The sequence below is a fragment of the Bos taurus genome, chromosome 7 (assembly GCF_002263795.3).
Source record: "Bos taurus isolate L1 Dominette 01449 registration number 42190680 breed Hereford chromosome 7, ARS-UCD2.0, whole genome shotgun sequence".
In the NCBI taxonomy this organism is placed as follows: domain Eukaryota; kingdom Metazoa; phylum Chordata; class Mammalia; order Artiodactyla; family Bovidae; genus Bos; species Bos taurus.
The window spans coordinates 14427291-14442412 of NC_037334.1; the positions used below are offsets into that span (position 1 = coordinate 14427291).

At 54.1% G+C, this 15122-nt stretch overlaps 1 protein-coding gene across 1 annotated transcript; it reads left to right on the forward strand.

Moving 5' to 3' along the window:
- The first annotated feature begins 2565 nt into the window (after nt 1-2565).
- PIN1 (peptidylprolyl cis/trans isomerase, NIMA-interacting 1) lies at nt 2566-14820 on the forward strand. Its single transcript, NM_001034632.3, is given in 4 exon segments — nt 2566-2638; nt 4883-5095; nt 13217-13327; nt 14194-14820. Coding segments are annotated over 4 exon segments (492 nt in total). The 5' UTR covers nt 2566-2580; the 3' UTR covers nt 14304-14820.
- The last annotated feature ends 302 nt before the right edge of the window (nt 14821-15122 follow it).

Here is a 15122-nt window from a genome sequence, read left to right on the forward strand (position 1 = left end):
ACCAACTCCCGGAGTTCACTCAGACTCACATCCATCGAGTCAGTGATGCCATCCAGCCATCTCATCCTCTGTTGTCCCCTTCTTCTCCTGCCCCCAATCCCTCCCAGCATCAGAGTCTTTTCCAGTGAGTCAACTCTTCGCATGAGGTGGCCAAAGTACTGGAGTTTCAGCTTTAGCATCATTCCTTCCAAAGAAATCGCAGGGCTGATCTCCTTCAGAATGGACTGGTTGGATTTCCTTGCTCTAATAATATAAAAAGTTAATTTTTCTTGATCTTTTTGGTTTTATTATGCTTTCTTTTTTTTAATATATATTTATTTGGCTGCACTGGGTCTTTGTTGCGGTATGTAGGATCTAGTTCCCTGACCAGGGATTGAACCTAGGCCACCTACTTAGGGAGTACAAAGTCTTAGCCACTGGACCACCAGAGAAGTCCCTTATTATGCTTTCATACATACTATAATTGCTATGCTGTACTATGTTTTGCTTTTTTTTTTTTTTCACCCAGCAATACCTACCCTTGCTATGGACCAGACACTGTTTTTGAATGCTTTCTATAGATGAACTCATTTAATCTTTACTTCAAGGATATTCATGAGACATGTTTTTTTCTTACCCTCATTTTGCAGATGGAGAAGCTGAAGTACAGAGGTTAAGTAATTTGTTAAGGTCACAGCAAGTGGCAGAGCCAGACTTTGAACTCAAAGCAATCTGGTTCCTGGGTGCTTTTAACTTTCAGCTGCATCCTGCTTCTGTAATTTGTCCTAGACATGTTTCCCTGTGTTTCATGTCACTGCGCCTCATTCTTTTTAACAGTTACATAAGGTTGTATGCTATGTTGTTCAGTTGTTAAGTCATGTCCGACTCTTTGCAATCCCATGGACTGCAGCACACCAGGCTTCCCTGTCCTTCACCATCTCCTGCAGTTTGCTCAAACTCATGTCCATGGAGTCGGTGATGCCATCCCACCATCTCATCCTCTGTCACCTTCTTCTTCTGCCCTCAATCTTTCCCACCATCAGGGTCTTTCCCAATGAGTTGGCTCTTCACATCAGGTGGTCAAAGTGATGGCATCAGGTGGAACTTCAGCTTCAGCATCCGTCCTTCCAATGAATATTCAGGACTGATTTCCTTTAGGATGGACTGGTTGGATCTCCTTGCAGTCCAAGGCACTCTCGAGTCTTCCCCAGAACCACAATTCAAAAGCATCAGTTCTTTGGCGCTCAGCCTTCCTTATTGTCCAACTTTCAACATCCATACATGACTACTGGAGAAACTGTAGCTTTGACTATACAGACCTTTGTCGGCTTAGTGATGTCTCTGCTTTTTAATACCCTGTCTAGGTTTGTCATAGCTTTCCTTTCAAGGAGCAAGTGTCTTTTAATTTCATCACTACAGTCACCATCCACAGTGATTTTGGAGCCCTAGAAAATAAAATCTGTCACTGTTTCCACTTTCCCCTTATCTATTTGCCATAAAGTGATGGGGCCAGATGCCATGATCCTAGTGTTTTTAATGTTGCATTTTAAACTAGCTTTTTCACTCTCCTCCTTCTATAGATGAACTTTAGTTGAACTCTTCCGTTTTGGTGTCCCGATCCCCACATAAATCTACAGCCCTAGGTCTCCAACCACCTCTTCAATGTCCCTTTAGTGCCACAGCCTTCGTTTTAAATTGACTTATTCAACTGATATTTCAATGAAAAATAAATTTAAAAAGTAAGTTGATTCAAACTGAGCTCATTATCCTCCCACCCGCGCTTCCACCCACAAATTTCCACCCACAAAGCCACCGTGTCCTCATCTGAATGGCAATGCCAACACCCACGAGTCACCCAGGACAGAGGCAGAAGCCAAACTGGGAGGGAATTAGTGAAGTAAAGTAGATTTCAAAGGAAATGGAAGGTATTTGGGTCAGTAAAATAGGGAAAGAGTCTTGCACAAAAAATTAAAAGGAGGTGGGCTAGCTTTGGACATCTGGGGGAAACAGGTGTGACGAGGGAGAACGGAGGAGCCAAATATAGGCTTCTGGATTCTTAGCCGTTCATCACCAAGGTAACTGCGTTGCTATGGCAACAGCAAAGGCAGCACCGCCTTTTTTCAAGAACTTCCTTCGCTGCGGTTACCTCCACACAAGCCAGACACTTCCGCATGGGAGGCTACAGCCCGCGGGCTATGGTTTAGGAAGGCGGGAATTGCTGCAGTAATAGCCAATCGGATGGGCTCTGCGGCGTAGGACGCAAAGGAGGGGTCGGAACTTTTGGAAGCTCAGCAGAGGGCGTTGATAAGGCGTGTTCGCGTCACTTTCCCACCAATTAGCGGCCGAGGAAAGGAAGGGGGCGGGACCTGGGTGAGGCCGACCAGGGGCGGGGCCCAGATTAAAAAATGGGAGGCTCCGCCCACCCCCGCTTCTGCTCAATAGGAAGCCAGAGAGTCAGTCCGGACAGTTAGGGTGCCCAATGAGTGCTGTCGCCAGGACCCCTTGCGGGGCGGGCTCAGCCAATCGGCAGCAGCGGTGGGCGGACGCGGGCGGCAGAGGCGGTGCGGCGGAGGCGGAGCGGCCTCTGCGGCAGGAGGGAAGATGGCGGACGAGGAGAAGCTGCCGCCCGGCTGGGAGAAGCGTATGAGCCGCAGCTCAGGTGCCGCGGGGGTCGGGGCTGGGACGGGGCCGCGAGGGCCCGCAGAAGCAGGGCTCGAGCTTGCCCCTCGAGCGCGGCACCGCCGCTCGGTTCCCGTGGGGTCCTGGCTCCTCCGCGTCGTCCCCGGGTAACGGCCCTGGCCCACCCTGTGAGGGCTGCGAGCCTGAGGAGAGGGGAATCCCGAGGAAACTGAGGCAAGGGGCGTGGCCGGGGAGTCCCAGGGTGCTCCCAGGGTGGCGGGGGGATGGTGATCCCGCGGCACTCCCTCAGGCGATGGCCCTGGCCCTGCCGATCTGATTGACACTTTCGTTCGGCCTAATGCACCAGAAGTCCTGAGGGAAGGTCTGTGCAACCCGCTGGTCCCAGGGGGGACCCCTTGGGGAGGACGCCCCAACATCATGCTCAGGGCGGGGCCCTAGGGTATTGTTCGGCCTCGGATCCACAACCTCCTTCTGCTAATAACGCTCGCTGCCATCCACACCATATTCTTAGTTTGCGATATCCGGCCGGTGGTATTTGCCTGAGAACTGCCCTTGTGCTCCGGAACCCGACTTAAGGCTTTCCCCCAATAATAATGTCAAGAATAGGGAACGTTTATCTCAGGACCAAGCATAGTTACAAGCATTTTGGGTGTGTGCTTTCTCTAAATGGCCATAATTTTGGGAGAGAGGTAATTGTTACCCCCGTTTTGCAGATCAGGAAACTCAAGGCCAGAAAACGCCAGGAACCCGCCCAAGGTCATTGATTTCAGGGGGTGGGGGCTGGGTTCGGACCCAGTCATTCTGACTCCAGAGCCCCCTACCCTTCTTGCTGCAAACTACTAAGATGCAGGTTCCAGCATTTCACACTTCTTTCTCCATAGAGCCTAGCAGTCATAGTCGCAGTAATAATTTGAGTTTTTGAACATCAGGAGCACTTTGCATACAGCACCATCCACTCTCCACATTAACCCCCTGGAGGTTTGATGTCCTTATTCTCTTACCCCCACTTTTCAGATGAGAAAACTGAGGTTCAGGGAGATGGAACCCATTGCCAAGGTTTTTGAGGCAGTCAGTGGCTCAGCTCTCACCAACCCCCACCCCACCCTGCAGCCTTGACCTGTGGATGCGACCTACAGTGTAAAGCCTATGCTCTGCCCGATTTGGGGCTCCCACTCCAACCATTTCTACCCAGTTCAGTCCTAACAGTGTTCCCTGAGGGTGCCATCCAGCCCTTCACGGTGTTCGGCACAAGTCCTCCGTGTAAGCCCAGCAGACTCTGCTCCAGGAATGACACCCTATCTCTGCTGGGTCCTACTTCAAGCTTCTTGTTGGCAGCCCTCACTCCATGCTCTTTAGTCTCTGGATAACATCTGACCCCAATAATGCTGGACCCCAGTTCTGTAACTGGGTAGGGGAAAAGGACAAAGCTTTTGTGTCTGACACACATGGGTACAGTTTATGCAGCAGAATAAACACCCATTGCTTTGTTTTGGAGGTACTAGTAGCTGTTGCACTCTTATTGACCAGACGCCTCACAGTAACATGTGCATGCTCAAGTCGTGTCCTACTCTTTGTGACCCCATGGACTGTAGCTCACCAGGCTCCTCTGTCCATGGAATTTCCCAGGCAAGAATACTGGAGTGAGTTGCCATTTTCTCTTCCACAGTATCTTCCTACCCAGGGATCGAACCCAAGATTGTTTTGCTTCCTGCATTGGCAGGCAGATTCTTTACCTCTGCACCACCTGGGAAGCCCACGTTTTGACCAGAGATGCATTAGTATGTCTTTAGTTACCCAAATGTTACTCAACATTCACTTACATAACAAATCACCAGCCACAGGCGTTAGTTTCTGCAAAATTCCCCAATCGATAATGTGTTAATATATGTCAAGTGCTATCCTAAACTCATTACAGATGTGAACCCATACAGTCCTTCCAAAAACCATTCAGGCAAGTACTGTTGTTATTTCCATTTTACAAGTGAGAAAACTGAGGCCCGGAGAAGGGAGATCATACAGGGAGTGAGTGGCAGATTTGAACAGGGAGTCTGGCTTCTGAGTGCAGTTGTTATATGGTCTTGCTTGCTTGTTTATTGCCTGTCTGCCCCCCCTAGAGGGTTAGCTCCCTAAGTCCCGATGACACTGGTGGACAGCAGTGGGCTGGCTGAGTGAAGGCGTCTTGTTGGCCAGTTCCGTATCATGGCTTGATGGTGGTATCCTCTGAGCAGGTCCCAGCTAAATTCTGTGCCCCCCGCCCTTCTAGGCCGGGTGTACTACTTCAATCACATCACTAATGCCAGCCAGTGGGAGCGGCCAAGTGGCAACAGCAGTGGCAGCGGCAAAAACGGACAGGGGGAGCCCACCAGGGTCCGCTGCTCACACCTGCTGGTCAAGCACAGCCAGTCACGGCGGCCCTCATCCTGGCGGCAGGAGAAGATCACCCGAACCAAGGAAGAGGCCCTGGAGCTGATCAATGGTGAGCAGGGGTTGGAGACCAGGCTTGGGGGAAGGGGGCAGTCCCTCTCCCCAAGGGCAGCGCAAGCTTTACAGAAATCACATGAGATCCTCCACCCCAGCCAGCTTAGCTGTCAGCTGTGGCCTTGGCCAACCTGTAAGTGCCTGTTGGTGGCGTGAGCCTGGCTTCCATGGCTGCCTTTCATTTTCCTCCCTAGCTCATCTTTGAGAGTGGGCCAGGGTTGGTGGAGAGGACGCAGCCTTGGGGCTGGCAGACCTGGGTTCACATGGTCACTGTGCCCCTAGGAGCTCCTTGACCTTGAGAGATTCATGTCACTTCCTTGAGACTCAGTTTTCACCTCTGTCAAATGGACATCGTCATCTCCTTGCCTTCGTGGGCCATTGTGAAAGCTCAGTGAGATGAAATGGTGTAATGGGTGGCACACAGTTGTCACTTTGTGGGTCGTCATTCAGTGGGAGCTATCCTGGAGAGTAGTGTCATCAAGCAGGGTCCTGGGACACGTATTTGGATGGATCAAGAGGGAGGTTGGAAAGGCAGCAGTGTTAGAACTAGCCGACAGAGTCAGTGAATTAATTCGGCTCTGAGCAGGCTGTTTGTCGCTCAGTTCTGTGTTTCCTCCACAGTCTAGAGCAGCAGTTGGTAGGCAGACTTTTTCTTAAAAGGCCAGATGGTAAATAGTTTAGGTTGTGTGGGCCATACAGTCTCTGTCAGCTCTGCTTGGCAACTCCATAGCAGCCGCTGCTGCTGCTGCTAAGTCACTTCAGTCCTGTCCGACTCTGTGCAACCCCACAGACAGCAGCCCACCAGGCTTCCCCATCCCAGGGATTCTTCCGCAGGTGATGTGTAAACAAATAGGCGTGGCCATGTGTCAATAAAACTTTGTTTACAGAAACAGCAGGATTTGACCCCAGGGCTGTAGTCCTCAGCATCCTGGTCTAGAGCTATCTAGTGTGGCCGCTTCTATCTACATGTGGTTATTTTCATGTAAATTAGTTCAATTTAAGTCGTATTAAAGATTGGTTCCTCAGTCACACCAGCTACACTGTTCAGTAGTCCCACTTGGTTATAGGCTGTGGACAGCACAACTGGAGAATATTTCCATCCTTGCAGGAAGTTCTGTCAGCCAGTGCTGGTCTGGATCACAAGTGTGGTTTCATCATCCACTCAGCCTCTCTCACCAGAGATCCCAGACACCTCCCAGGCTTTCCAACCCCACAGAACCAGTGTCTCACCCCTGCCCAAACAGCCTGAGTGCCCATCCAGTTCTGCCAGGTCCTGGCTGTGTGACCTTGAGCAAGCTACTTAACATCTCAGCCTCAGTCTTTTAACTTACAAAGTTAATGTTAAGATAATAGGACCCACCACATAGGGTGAAGAAAAAAAATTGTTAGTCGCTCAGTCGTTTCCGACTCTTTGTGACCCCATGGTCTGTAGCCCACCGGGCTCTTCTGTCCATGGATTTCTCCAGGCAATAATACTGGAGTGGGTTGCCATTTCCTTCTCCAGGGGATCTTCCTGACCCAGGGATCGAACCTAGGTCTCGTGCACTGCAGGCAGATTCTTTATCTTCTAGCCACCAGGGAAGCTCTAGTGCAGTAAAGCACGAATAACAGCCCTTGTCATCTAGTAAATGTTGTGTAATTGCTCTTGGCCATTAAGATGGTGGTTATTAGCACAGGCCTGGCACGGTTAGTCCATATTGGCTGTTGTTTTGGGCCACATAACTGGCCTGTGGGATATTACTGACACACACCTACACCCACACCTGTTCACCCCATAAAGTTCCCAGCATGATAAGTGGCGCCTGTTAGCCACCCACCTCTCAGCCTTGTAGAGTGGAGCCAAGTTTTTGCACAGAATCTTGAAGGCAGATTTAAAGAGCTTACTTCCTTGAACTTACTTGATGGTCCGGTGGTTAAGAATTCGCCTTCTAGTGCAGGAGAGGCGGGTTCCAACCCTGGTCAGGCAACTTAGGTCCTTTATGCCTTGGGGCAACTTAATCTGTGTGCCACAACTAGAGAAGCCTGCATGCTTCAATCCAGCACAGTAGAAAAAAAAAAAACTCGCCTCCCGAGCTCCCTAGGGCAGGGGCTGGGTCTGTCTCTTTGCCCACTGCACACCGGACACAAAGCCTGGCCCACAGTAGCGCCCACATCCGGGTCTCCTGAACCCAGAGGAAGCAAGAAGGGATCCTGGCAGAGGAAGCAGCAGAAATGAAGGCCTGGGGCTGGGCTCTGGGCAGGACTCAGGGGAAGACTGCAGGGGACTGAAGAGAGATGAAACCCATCAGGGCAGGTCCCAGCCAGGTGGAGGAGGGCCCAGGCTGAGGCCAAAAGTTTGGGTCCTTTTCTAGAGGCTGCAGGAAACACATGGCCACTTGACGCTGGGAGAAGGGCCCTAAAGTCATGGCTTTTCAGAAAGAGCTGTGTGGCTGGAGGGTGACGGGCCAGGAAAGCCGGAAGGCCCAGGCCCAGGCTGGATGGGCCAGCAGTGAGCAGTAAGTGATGAGTGGGGTCTGGCTGCCACTCGGGAAGAGGACGTGGTGGGATGCGCAGAAGAAACCAAGAGGTGACCTCTTGGATGCTTTTAGCTCAAATGGTCCTAGTTCTGAGGCTTCTGGACCACGTGAGAGTGCACAGAAGGTGATGGGCATTTGGAGAGTGAGTGGCAGGAGATGTCGTCACTGGCTGAGGGGACTCGGGAAGAAGCACAATCTGGGGAGAGTCTCACCAAGTCTGAGGGCTGGGGGAAGAAACCTTGGCAAGGCAACCATGAGAGGATCTGGGTTGAGCAGAGGAGCAGGCCAGAGACAGAAGCCTGGGGGACAGTCCCAGCCAGAGAGGGCAGGTAGACATGGGGACATCTGAGCATTGCTTGGAAGAAAAGCTGTTGGGCTGTAGGGCCTGCCTGGGAGTGGTGCCGCCTGTCCCATCTCTGAGGGACAAGGACGTGTCTAGTGGGGCTGACAACTGCAGTGGGAGCCTGGGGTCCTGAGGTCAGCTTGGGTCTGGGGAAGGGGTATCTGTGGGTGCGCCCAGTAAGCAGCTGGGCCCTGGGGCCTCACCTTAAATCAGTGTACACTCGGACTCGGAAGTGTTAGCAGGGGTCGAACCTGCCTCCCTGTGCCAGGGGGCCTGGTGGAGGCTGTGGGAGGAACTGCAGCTAGAAACAGTGTGACTTGAACTTGGAGTGGGTGGGAGGCAGGGGGAGTAGATTCTAGAGCGCTTGAGTGGGCAGAATCAGGAGGACTGGGTGATAGATTAGAGGGGCAGGGAGCGGGTAAGGTCAGAGGTCATGTGACCCACCCTGGACTGGCCCGTAGGTGGATCTCTGTGCCAGCTGTGTGAAAGTTGCTCAGTTGTGCCCAACTCTTTGACCCCATGGACTGCAGTCCATGGAATTCTCCAGGCCAGAATACTGGAGTGGGTAGCCATTCCATTCTCCAGGGGATCTTCCCAACCCAGGGATTAAACCCAGGTTTCCCACATTGCAGGCAGATTCTTTACCAGCTGAGCAATCAGTGAAGCCCAAGAATACTGAAATGGGCAGCCTGTCCTTTCTCCAGCAGATCTTCCCGACCCAGGAATCGAACCAGGGTCTCCTGCATTGCAGGCAGATTCTTTACCAACTGAGCCACCAGGGAAGCCAGCTGTGTAGCTTCAAGCAAGTATCTTCATTCTCGGAGCTTCAGTTGGCCTCATCTGTAGAATGGACACAGGGTGGCCTGAAGATCCAGGGGCCAGCCAACCACTGAACGCTTAGCAGAACAGTGGGCTCAGTGTCATGTTGTCTGCATGGTAGAGCCTTAACCCCAGTCGTGTAGGTGTGTGTGGTGGGGACCAGGGTCAGGACAAGGCCTTTGCCTACTGCAGCCTCTCCTGCTTGCTAATGGTCCATGGGTGGAGCGCTGGGCCAGGGCATGGGAGGCCTGGTGGGCTCCGCATGCAGACCCTCCACTGACATTGGCATATGGTCTTAGTGTCCTGAGATGGGCCCCCTCAGGGGTCATTATGAGGGTGCAGTAAGATGGCGCAGACTTCGGTACACTTGGTCACCAGACACCCATGTGCCAGGTCAGCAAGCTTTGGGCATCGGGGCCTGGTTGCCTCTTTCATGAAGAAGGATGTTTTCTGCCCCGTCGCCTCTTCTCATCATGGGCTTGTTCCAGGTGATGACGAGATCAGCCTTTCAGTGGCACAGTCTGCCACTGGTAGCCTGGGTCCCTCTGTACCCATTTAGAACCTGTGCTCCCCAGTTTCCTTGAAAAGCAGTGTGTCCACATTTTCTGCTGAGGCTTCTTTCTCAGGGCCCGCTCCTCTGCAGCTCTTGGGCTGCAGCCAAAGGCTTGTCAGGGATCTGGGGACCGGCTGCCTGTCATTGCCTGTGTCCTTGTGTAAGGAAGCCAGGCCACAGAGAAGCCCTCCCTGTCTACTGCCCATTCCTCCATCCCTATGTGCCCAAGGTCGCAGAGAGGCCCCAGTGTGAGTCCCATCCCGGTACCCCGTGCCCAGGGTCTGGAGGGTTAGTGAGCGCCTTCCACCCAGTGTCCCCACTCACGGTGGGTGGCTCCCTTCCAGGCTCCTGGCTTCAGGCTGGGGTCTCTGGTCTCTAGACATCCCCTCCTGGAATTGGGATTTTTTTTTAAATATTTACTTGGCTGTTCCTGGTCTTAGTTGCAGCATGCGGGATCCTTAGTTACAGCATGCATACTCTTAGTTGCAGAATGTGGGATCTGCTTCTGCAACCAGGGATCGAATCTGGCTCCCTGCATTGGTAGCACAGAATCCTAGTCACTGGACCACCAGGGTAATCCCTGAAATTTGGGTCTTGAGGAAGGCAGACTTAATTCCATCACCTTTTTCCCTATCCAGACCCTTTCCCTGGTTTGTCTCTAAACCTCATTAGAGTCAGAGACCACTCCACTTGTTCACTCACTGTCGCTGGAATCGTTATGGTGTGACTGGCTGCTACAACAGAATACCACAGGCTGGGTGGCTTAGCCACAGACATTTATTTTTCACAGTTCTAGAGGCTGGAAGTCTAAGATCAGAGTGTTGATTGGTTTGGTTTCTTCTGAGGCTTCTCTCCTTGGCTTGCAGATTTCCACCTTCTATGTGCTCACCCGGCCTTACCTCAGTGCATGTGATGGAGAAAGAGCTTTTGGGGGGCCTGTTTTTTTAATATGTATTTTTATTTATTCAGTCGCACTGGGTCTCAGTAGTTACAGCAGGCAGGCATGTGGGATCTTTAGCAGGAGCATGTGGGATCTAGTTCCCTGACCAGGGTTTGAACCCAGGCCCCCTGCACTGGGAGCGTGGAATCTTAGCCACTGGACCACCAGGGAAGTCCCTAGCTTTTCACCTTGACTGGTGGCCAGACTCCCAAAGGTCAGCTTTAGAAAGGAGAGCTCAGAAAGGAAGTCTTGTTTCTTTTTAAAAAATCATTTCAGGGACTTCCCCTGTGGTTCAGTGGTTAAGACCCCATGCTTCCAATGCAGGGGACACAGGTTTGATCCCTGGTCATGGAACTAAGATCCCACATGCCGTGGGGCGTGGCCAAAACGTAAGAAAAAAAATCGGTCCCATCCAAGCAGAATATTTTCTTTTTTTTTTTTTTTAAACAAAAATGTATTTATGTATTTGGCTGCATCAGGTCATAGTTAAGGCACGTGGACTCTTCGTTGGGTCATACGGGATCTGTCACTGCGGCATGAAGACTCTCTTAATTGCAGCTTGTGGGCTTAGTTGCTCGGAGGCATGTGGGATCTTCATTCCCAACTAAGGATTGAACATATGTCCCCCCTGCTTTGCAAGGCAGGTTCTTAACCACTGCACCACCAGGGAAGTCCTGTAGCAGAATATATTCTGAGAGCTGCTGATCACAGGAAGATGTGAGTGCTACGAATGATGGGGAGAAAAGCTTGGCTTTTATTCAGTTCTTAGGCTGCTGTTGCTTGCGTCACACACACCGTGTGTCCTTGCCAGGCTGCCTAGTTTCAGGGATCCCTGCAGCTGTGCCCCCAGCCCCAGTGGCTGGAGGATGCTGCAAGGGGTGCTTGAACAAGGCTCAGGACTGGGGCCGACTCCCCAACTGCTGGGCCCATGCAGCAGTGCTCCCACAAAGTACTTGGAGGCGGGCAGGTACACTGGGGGGCGCTGCACTCAGGATTCCCTGGCTGGGTTTACTGGAGTCCAGACAGGAGAGGTGGGGGGGAGCGTATCTCAGTGTTGCTCAGGTGAGACTGAGGACATAACCAGAATCCAGGGAGAGGAAGAGATGGAGGAGGGGAATCCTTGTGCCATCCAGTTCAGATCGGAGTCAGCTGTGGATGTGTCAGGCACAGGGGGTCCACCTGGCAGCCACGGCGGGTACTGGGAGCCCACCCGGGTTTTCACGGCAAGAGGCACTGCAGGAACTTCCCTGGCGGTTCAGTGCATAGGATTCTGGGCTTTCACTGCTGAGGGCCTGGCTTTGATCCCTAGTCAAGGAACTAAGATCCCACAAGCTGCAGGGTGCAGCCTCCCCCCCTCACTCCTCCCCAAAAAAAGCCACCGCAGCATGCAGGCCACAGGGGGCTGGGCCGTGTCCCATCAGAGAGCCTGTCTGACCAGGCAGCACAGCGCAGTGACAGCCAGTGCAGACCACACGGTGCAGACAGGTACGCAGGTCAGAAAGAAGCAGGGCAGTCCGAGTGGCCGGGCCCCACAGAAGGGAGGACAGAATGCTGACAGCGGCTGCCATTTGTCAAGGTGTCTCTCAGTGCCTGGCACTGTGACTCATGTCCCTGTGACCGGCTGGCAAATGACCGATGGTCGAGGCTCAGAGACACAGGGACACAGGCCAGGCAGGGGTCACGGGAACAGCTGTGGAAGCAGCCAAGCAGATCAGATGCCAGGACACGAGTTACTGCCGTGACCTGTAGTGAGATGGAGGAGTGGGGTGACAGGTGTGCTGTCATAGCGTTCTGGACGGACGGACGGATGACAGTGACAGGTTAGACCGGAGCTGGAGATCCGTGGGCCAAGGTGAAGTTCCCACCAGCTCAGCGACAGGCAGATGGTCTGGCTGGGTATGTGGGTCTCTGAGCACCAAGTGGATTAATCAGCAGCGTCCATGTGGCCCTCAGAAAGGTGCCAGGTGTGTCACAGCCTCGTTTAGGTCAGACGGGAGCCATGGGTGGAAGTGTCACCGTGGTGTTGCCCTCTGCTGGGAGCCCTTTCCCTCAGTCCTCTTCCTTCCCTCCCATCAGCCCGGTCTCCCTGTCCCCCCAGGGAGAATCGGTATCTAGTTTGGGCTGCACAGAGAGTGAATCTGGCGTGCTGCCAGCTCACCCCGTCAGGGCAGCTGGGAGAAGAGCTGTGTCAGCTGCCCCCGGGGTGCAGTCTGCCACCTGTCCCTTGCTGAGTCCCAGCCAGGCCGCCTCCAGGGTTCTTCATGACACCCCAGGAAGTGGCCCTGGCCTTCCTCACACTTTGGTCAGACGGGACAGCCGAGCCCTTGCTCTGAGGGCTCAGCCGTCCCCTGTAGCAGAGCTGGGCTAGTGCTGTGGCCTCCTGCCTTTGTCCTAGAAGCCTCTAGAAAATTTTCCTACCACTGCCCTGGGGCGTCCCAGTGTCCCTTTTGATTTTTATTTTCTTGGCTGCACTGCTGTGGGATCTTAATTCCCAACCAGGGGTCAAACCTGTGCCCCTTCTGTTGGAAGCCCTGAGCCTTAACCACGGGACCACAGTGAAGTCCCCCAGTCTCCTTTGTAACGTCTGTCCTGTCTTCTGCTGCCCTCCCCAGCAGAACCTGGAGGTACTTTCTCTCAGTGTGTGGGGGTAGGAAGAGGCCATGCCTTGTTCGTTATGTGTTCCTGTGTGTGTGTAGGGAGGGGGCAGTTACAGAGAAAGCAGTGTAGGACTGGGGTAGGAGACCAGCTGCTCTTGAGGTGACCACAGGGTCATGGGGTGCGTGCCTGTCATGGGTGTGTATGGCTCCGGCTGTGGTTGTGCATGCATGCTCATGCACACTCAATTGGCAGGGGTTGCAGGCTCCTTTCTGAGTGAAGTGCTGCCCTGCCCGGAACCCTCCGCCCGCCCTGCCCTGACTGGGAGGCCTCCCTTTGTGTCCCTCTTGCAGGCTACATCCAGAAGATTAAGTCTGGAGAGGAGGACTTTGAATCTCTGGCCTCACAGTTCAGCGACTGCAGCTCCGCCAAGGCCAGGGGAGACCTGGGTGCCTTCAGCAGAGGTGCGCAAAGAATGGGCACCCCTGAACCCCAGCAAGACCCTCTGACCCACTGGTGCCTGCACCCCACCTAGAGGGATGGCCCGTGTCGCACTGTCCTCTAGGGTCCACCAGGTGGCAGCAGAGTCCCTTCCTCAGGCTGCAGTCTTCTCCCCAGTGGTGGCATCTCTCTTGGGGTGGGGCGTCCATCTGTGTGTCTCTCTGCTCAGTTGTCCCCATCACAGGCCCACAAAGGTGGGTGCTTGCTGCCATTTCCCTCTCCTTCTGTTGAGGTGCAAAGCTGGGGCCCCTAAGAATCCCAGAGCACGTCCCCCAGAATCCTCTGCCCGCCCTCCTGGGTGGAGAAACCAAGAGTGAGGGGAGGAGGGGGTCAAGATCAGCAACCCCGCCAAGTTCAGGCCTCTCAACCTGGGGCTGTGGGAAGGGAGGAGCAGAGGGAACCAGGCTGCTGCCTCCTCCCCCCTCCATCCTGGGGTCTCTAGAGCATCAAGGAAGGGCCCAGAATAGGCTGAGGGGTGTTGGGGAGCCAGCAAGGGGCTGTGGGCAACCCAAGGAGGCAGGCGAGACAGTGTGGCAGGGCCCAGGAACCAGGCCCAGGGAGACCAGTTCATCATTAAAACTCCTCTCTCGGTGCACAGTGGAGACAGCCACTCTGCCCTCATTCGTCATGCTGTCCTCAGGCTTCCCGGGGCCTCCCTAATAGCCTTGCTACCCCCAGCTGCGCCCAGCTCAGGCACCATGACAGGGCCGTAAAGTGCATGACGGATGAGTCCGAATGAGGGCCCTGGGGGCGCAGTGGGAGCCCCGTCTGCCCAGGACCGCCTGCAGGTCTGGACCCCACCCACCATCTCTCCTGCTTCCTCCCCCAGGTCAGATGCAGAAGCCATTTGAAGACGCCTCCTTCGCTCTGCGGACAGGGGAGATGAGCGGGCCCGTGTTCACGGATTCGGGCATCCACATCATCCTTCGCACGGAGTGAGGGGTGTGGATGGCCCAGGCCTGGCCCCCCGGGGGCAGACGGGTGGGAGGGGGTGGCTGGGCCCGCAGACTCCGCTCCCTGCTGCCGGCCAACCAGTGGGGACCCCTCCCTTCTCCTGTCACACAGTATTTATTGATCCCAGAATGGCTGGGAGGGGGCCCTTCACCACCGGGTGCTCCCTGTCTGCTCCCATTGGGGCTATCCCTGCTAGACCCCCCTCCCCTTTAGGAATCGAATTCAGAAGGGCACAGGGTGGAGAGGCTCCCTGGGCTCCCAGGGCCAGGGTTGGGAGTGACCTGTCCCAAAGAAAAGGCCTAGTTAGCTGAGCTGCCCCTGTGCCGCCCCAGGTCCAGGATGGGGGCAGGTGGGCCTTGAGTTGTTGCTGGTTAGGCCGTGTTCCTCTGTTCAGTTGTAAAAAGCAGACGCTCCGTGTGGGGCCCAGGCTGCTGGCTGCTATGGGGCCTCTCTAAGCAGCCATGCAGCGCCTTCCCCACCCTTGATTAAACCTGGAACCACTGCTCTGCTGTCTGGCATTTCATTTCCCATTCCCGGGGCAGCGATCATCTCCCGCCACCTCTGGCGTCAGGTGTCCAGGCCATGTTCCCTCCCTGGGAAGCCACTCCTTTCCCTCAGGGGTGCTTCATAGCAGCAGCAGACTCTCAGGGAAGTGGAACAACAAGGTCCTCAAACTTGGGTGTTCAGGAATGTTCCAGAATGCAAGGGCCCTGACCACACAGCTCTGGGTTCAGCAGGTCAGGTGGAGCAGGAGAATCCTCGGAACCAGAGTGAAGCCCCCATTCACCCTTCGTGCTCTTGGCG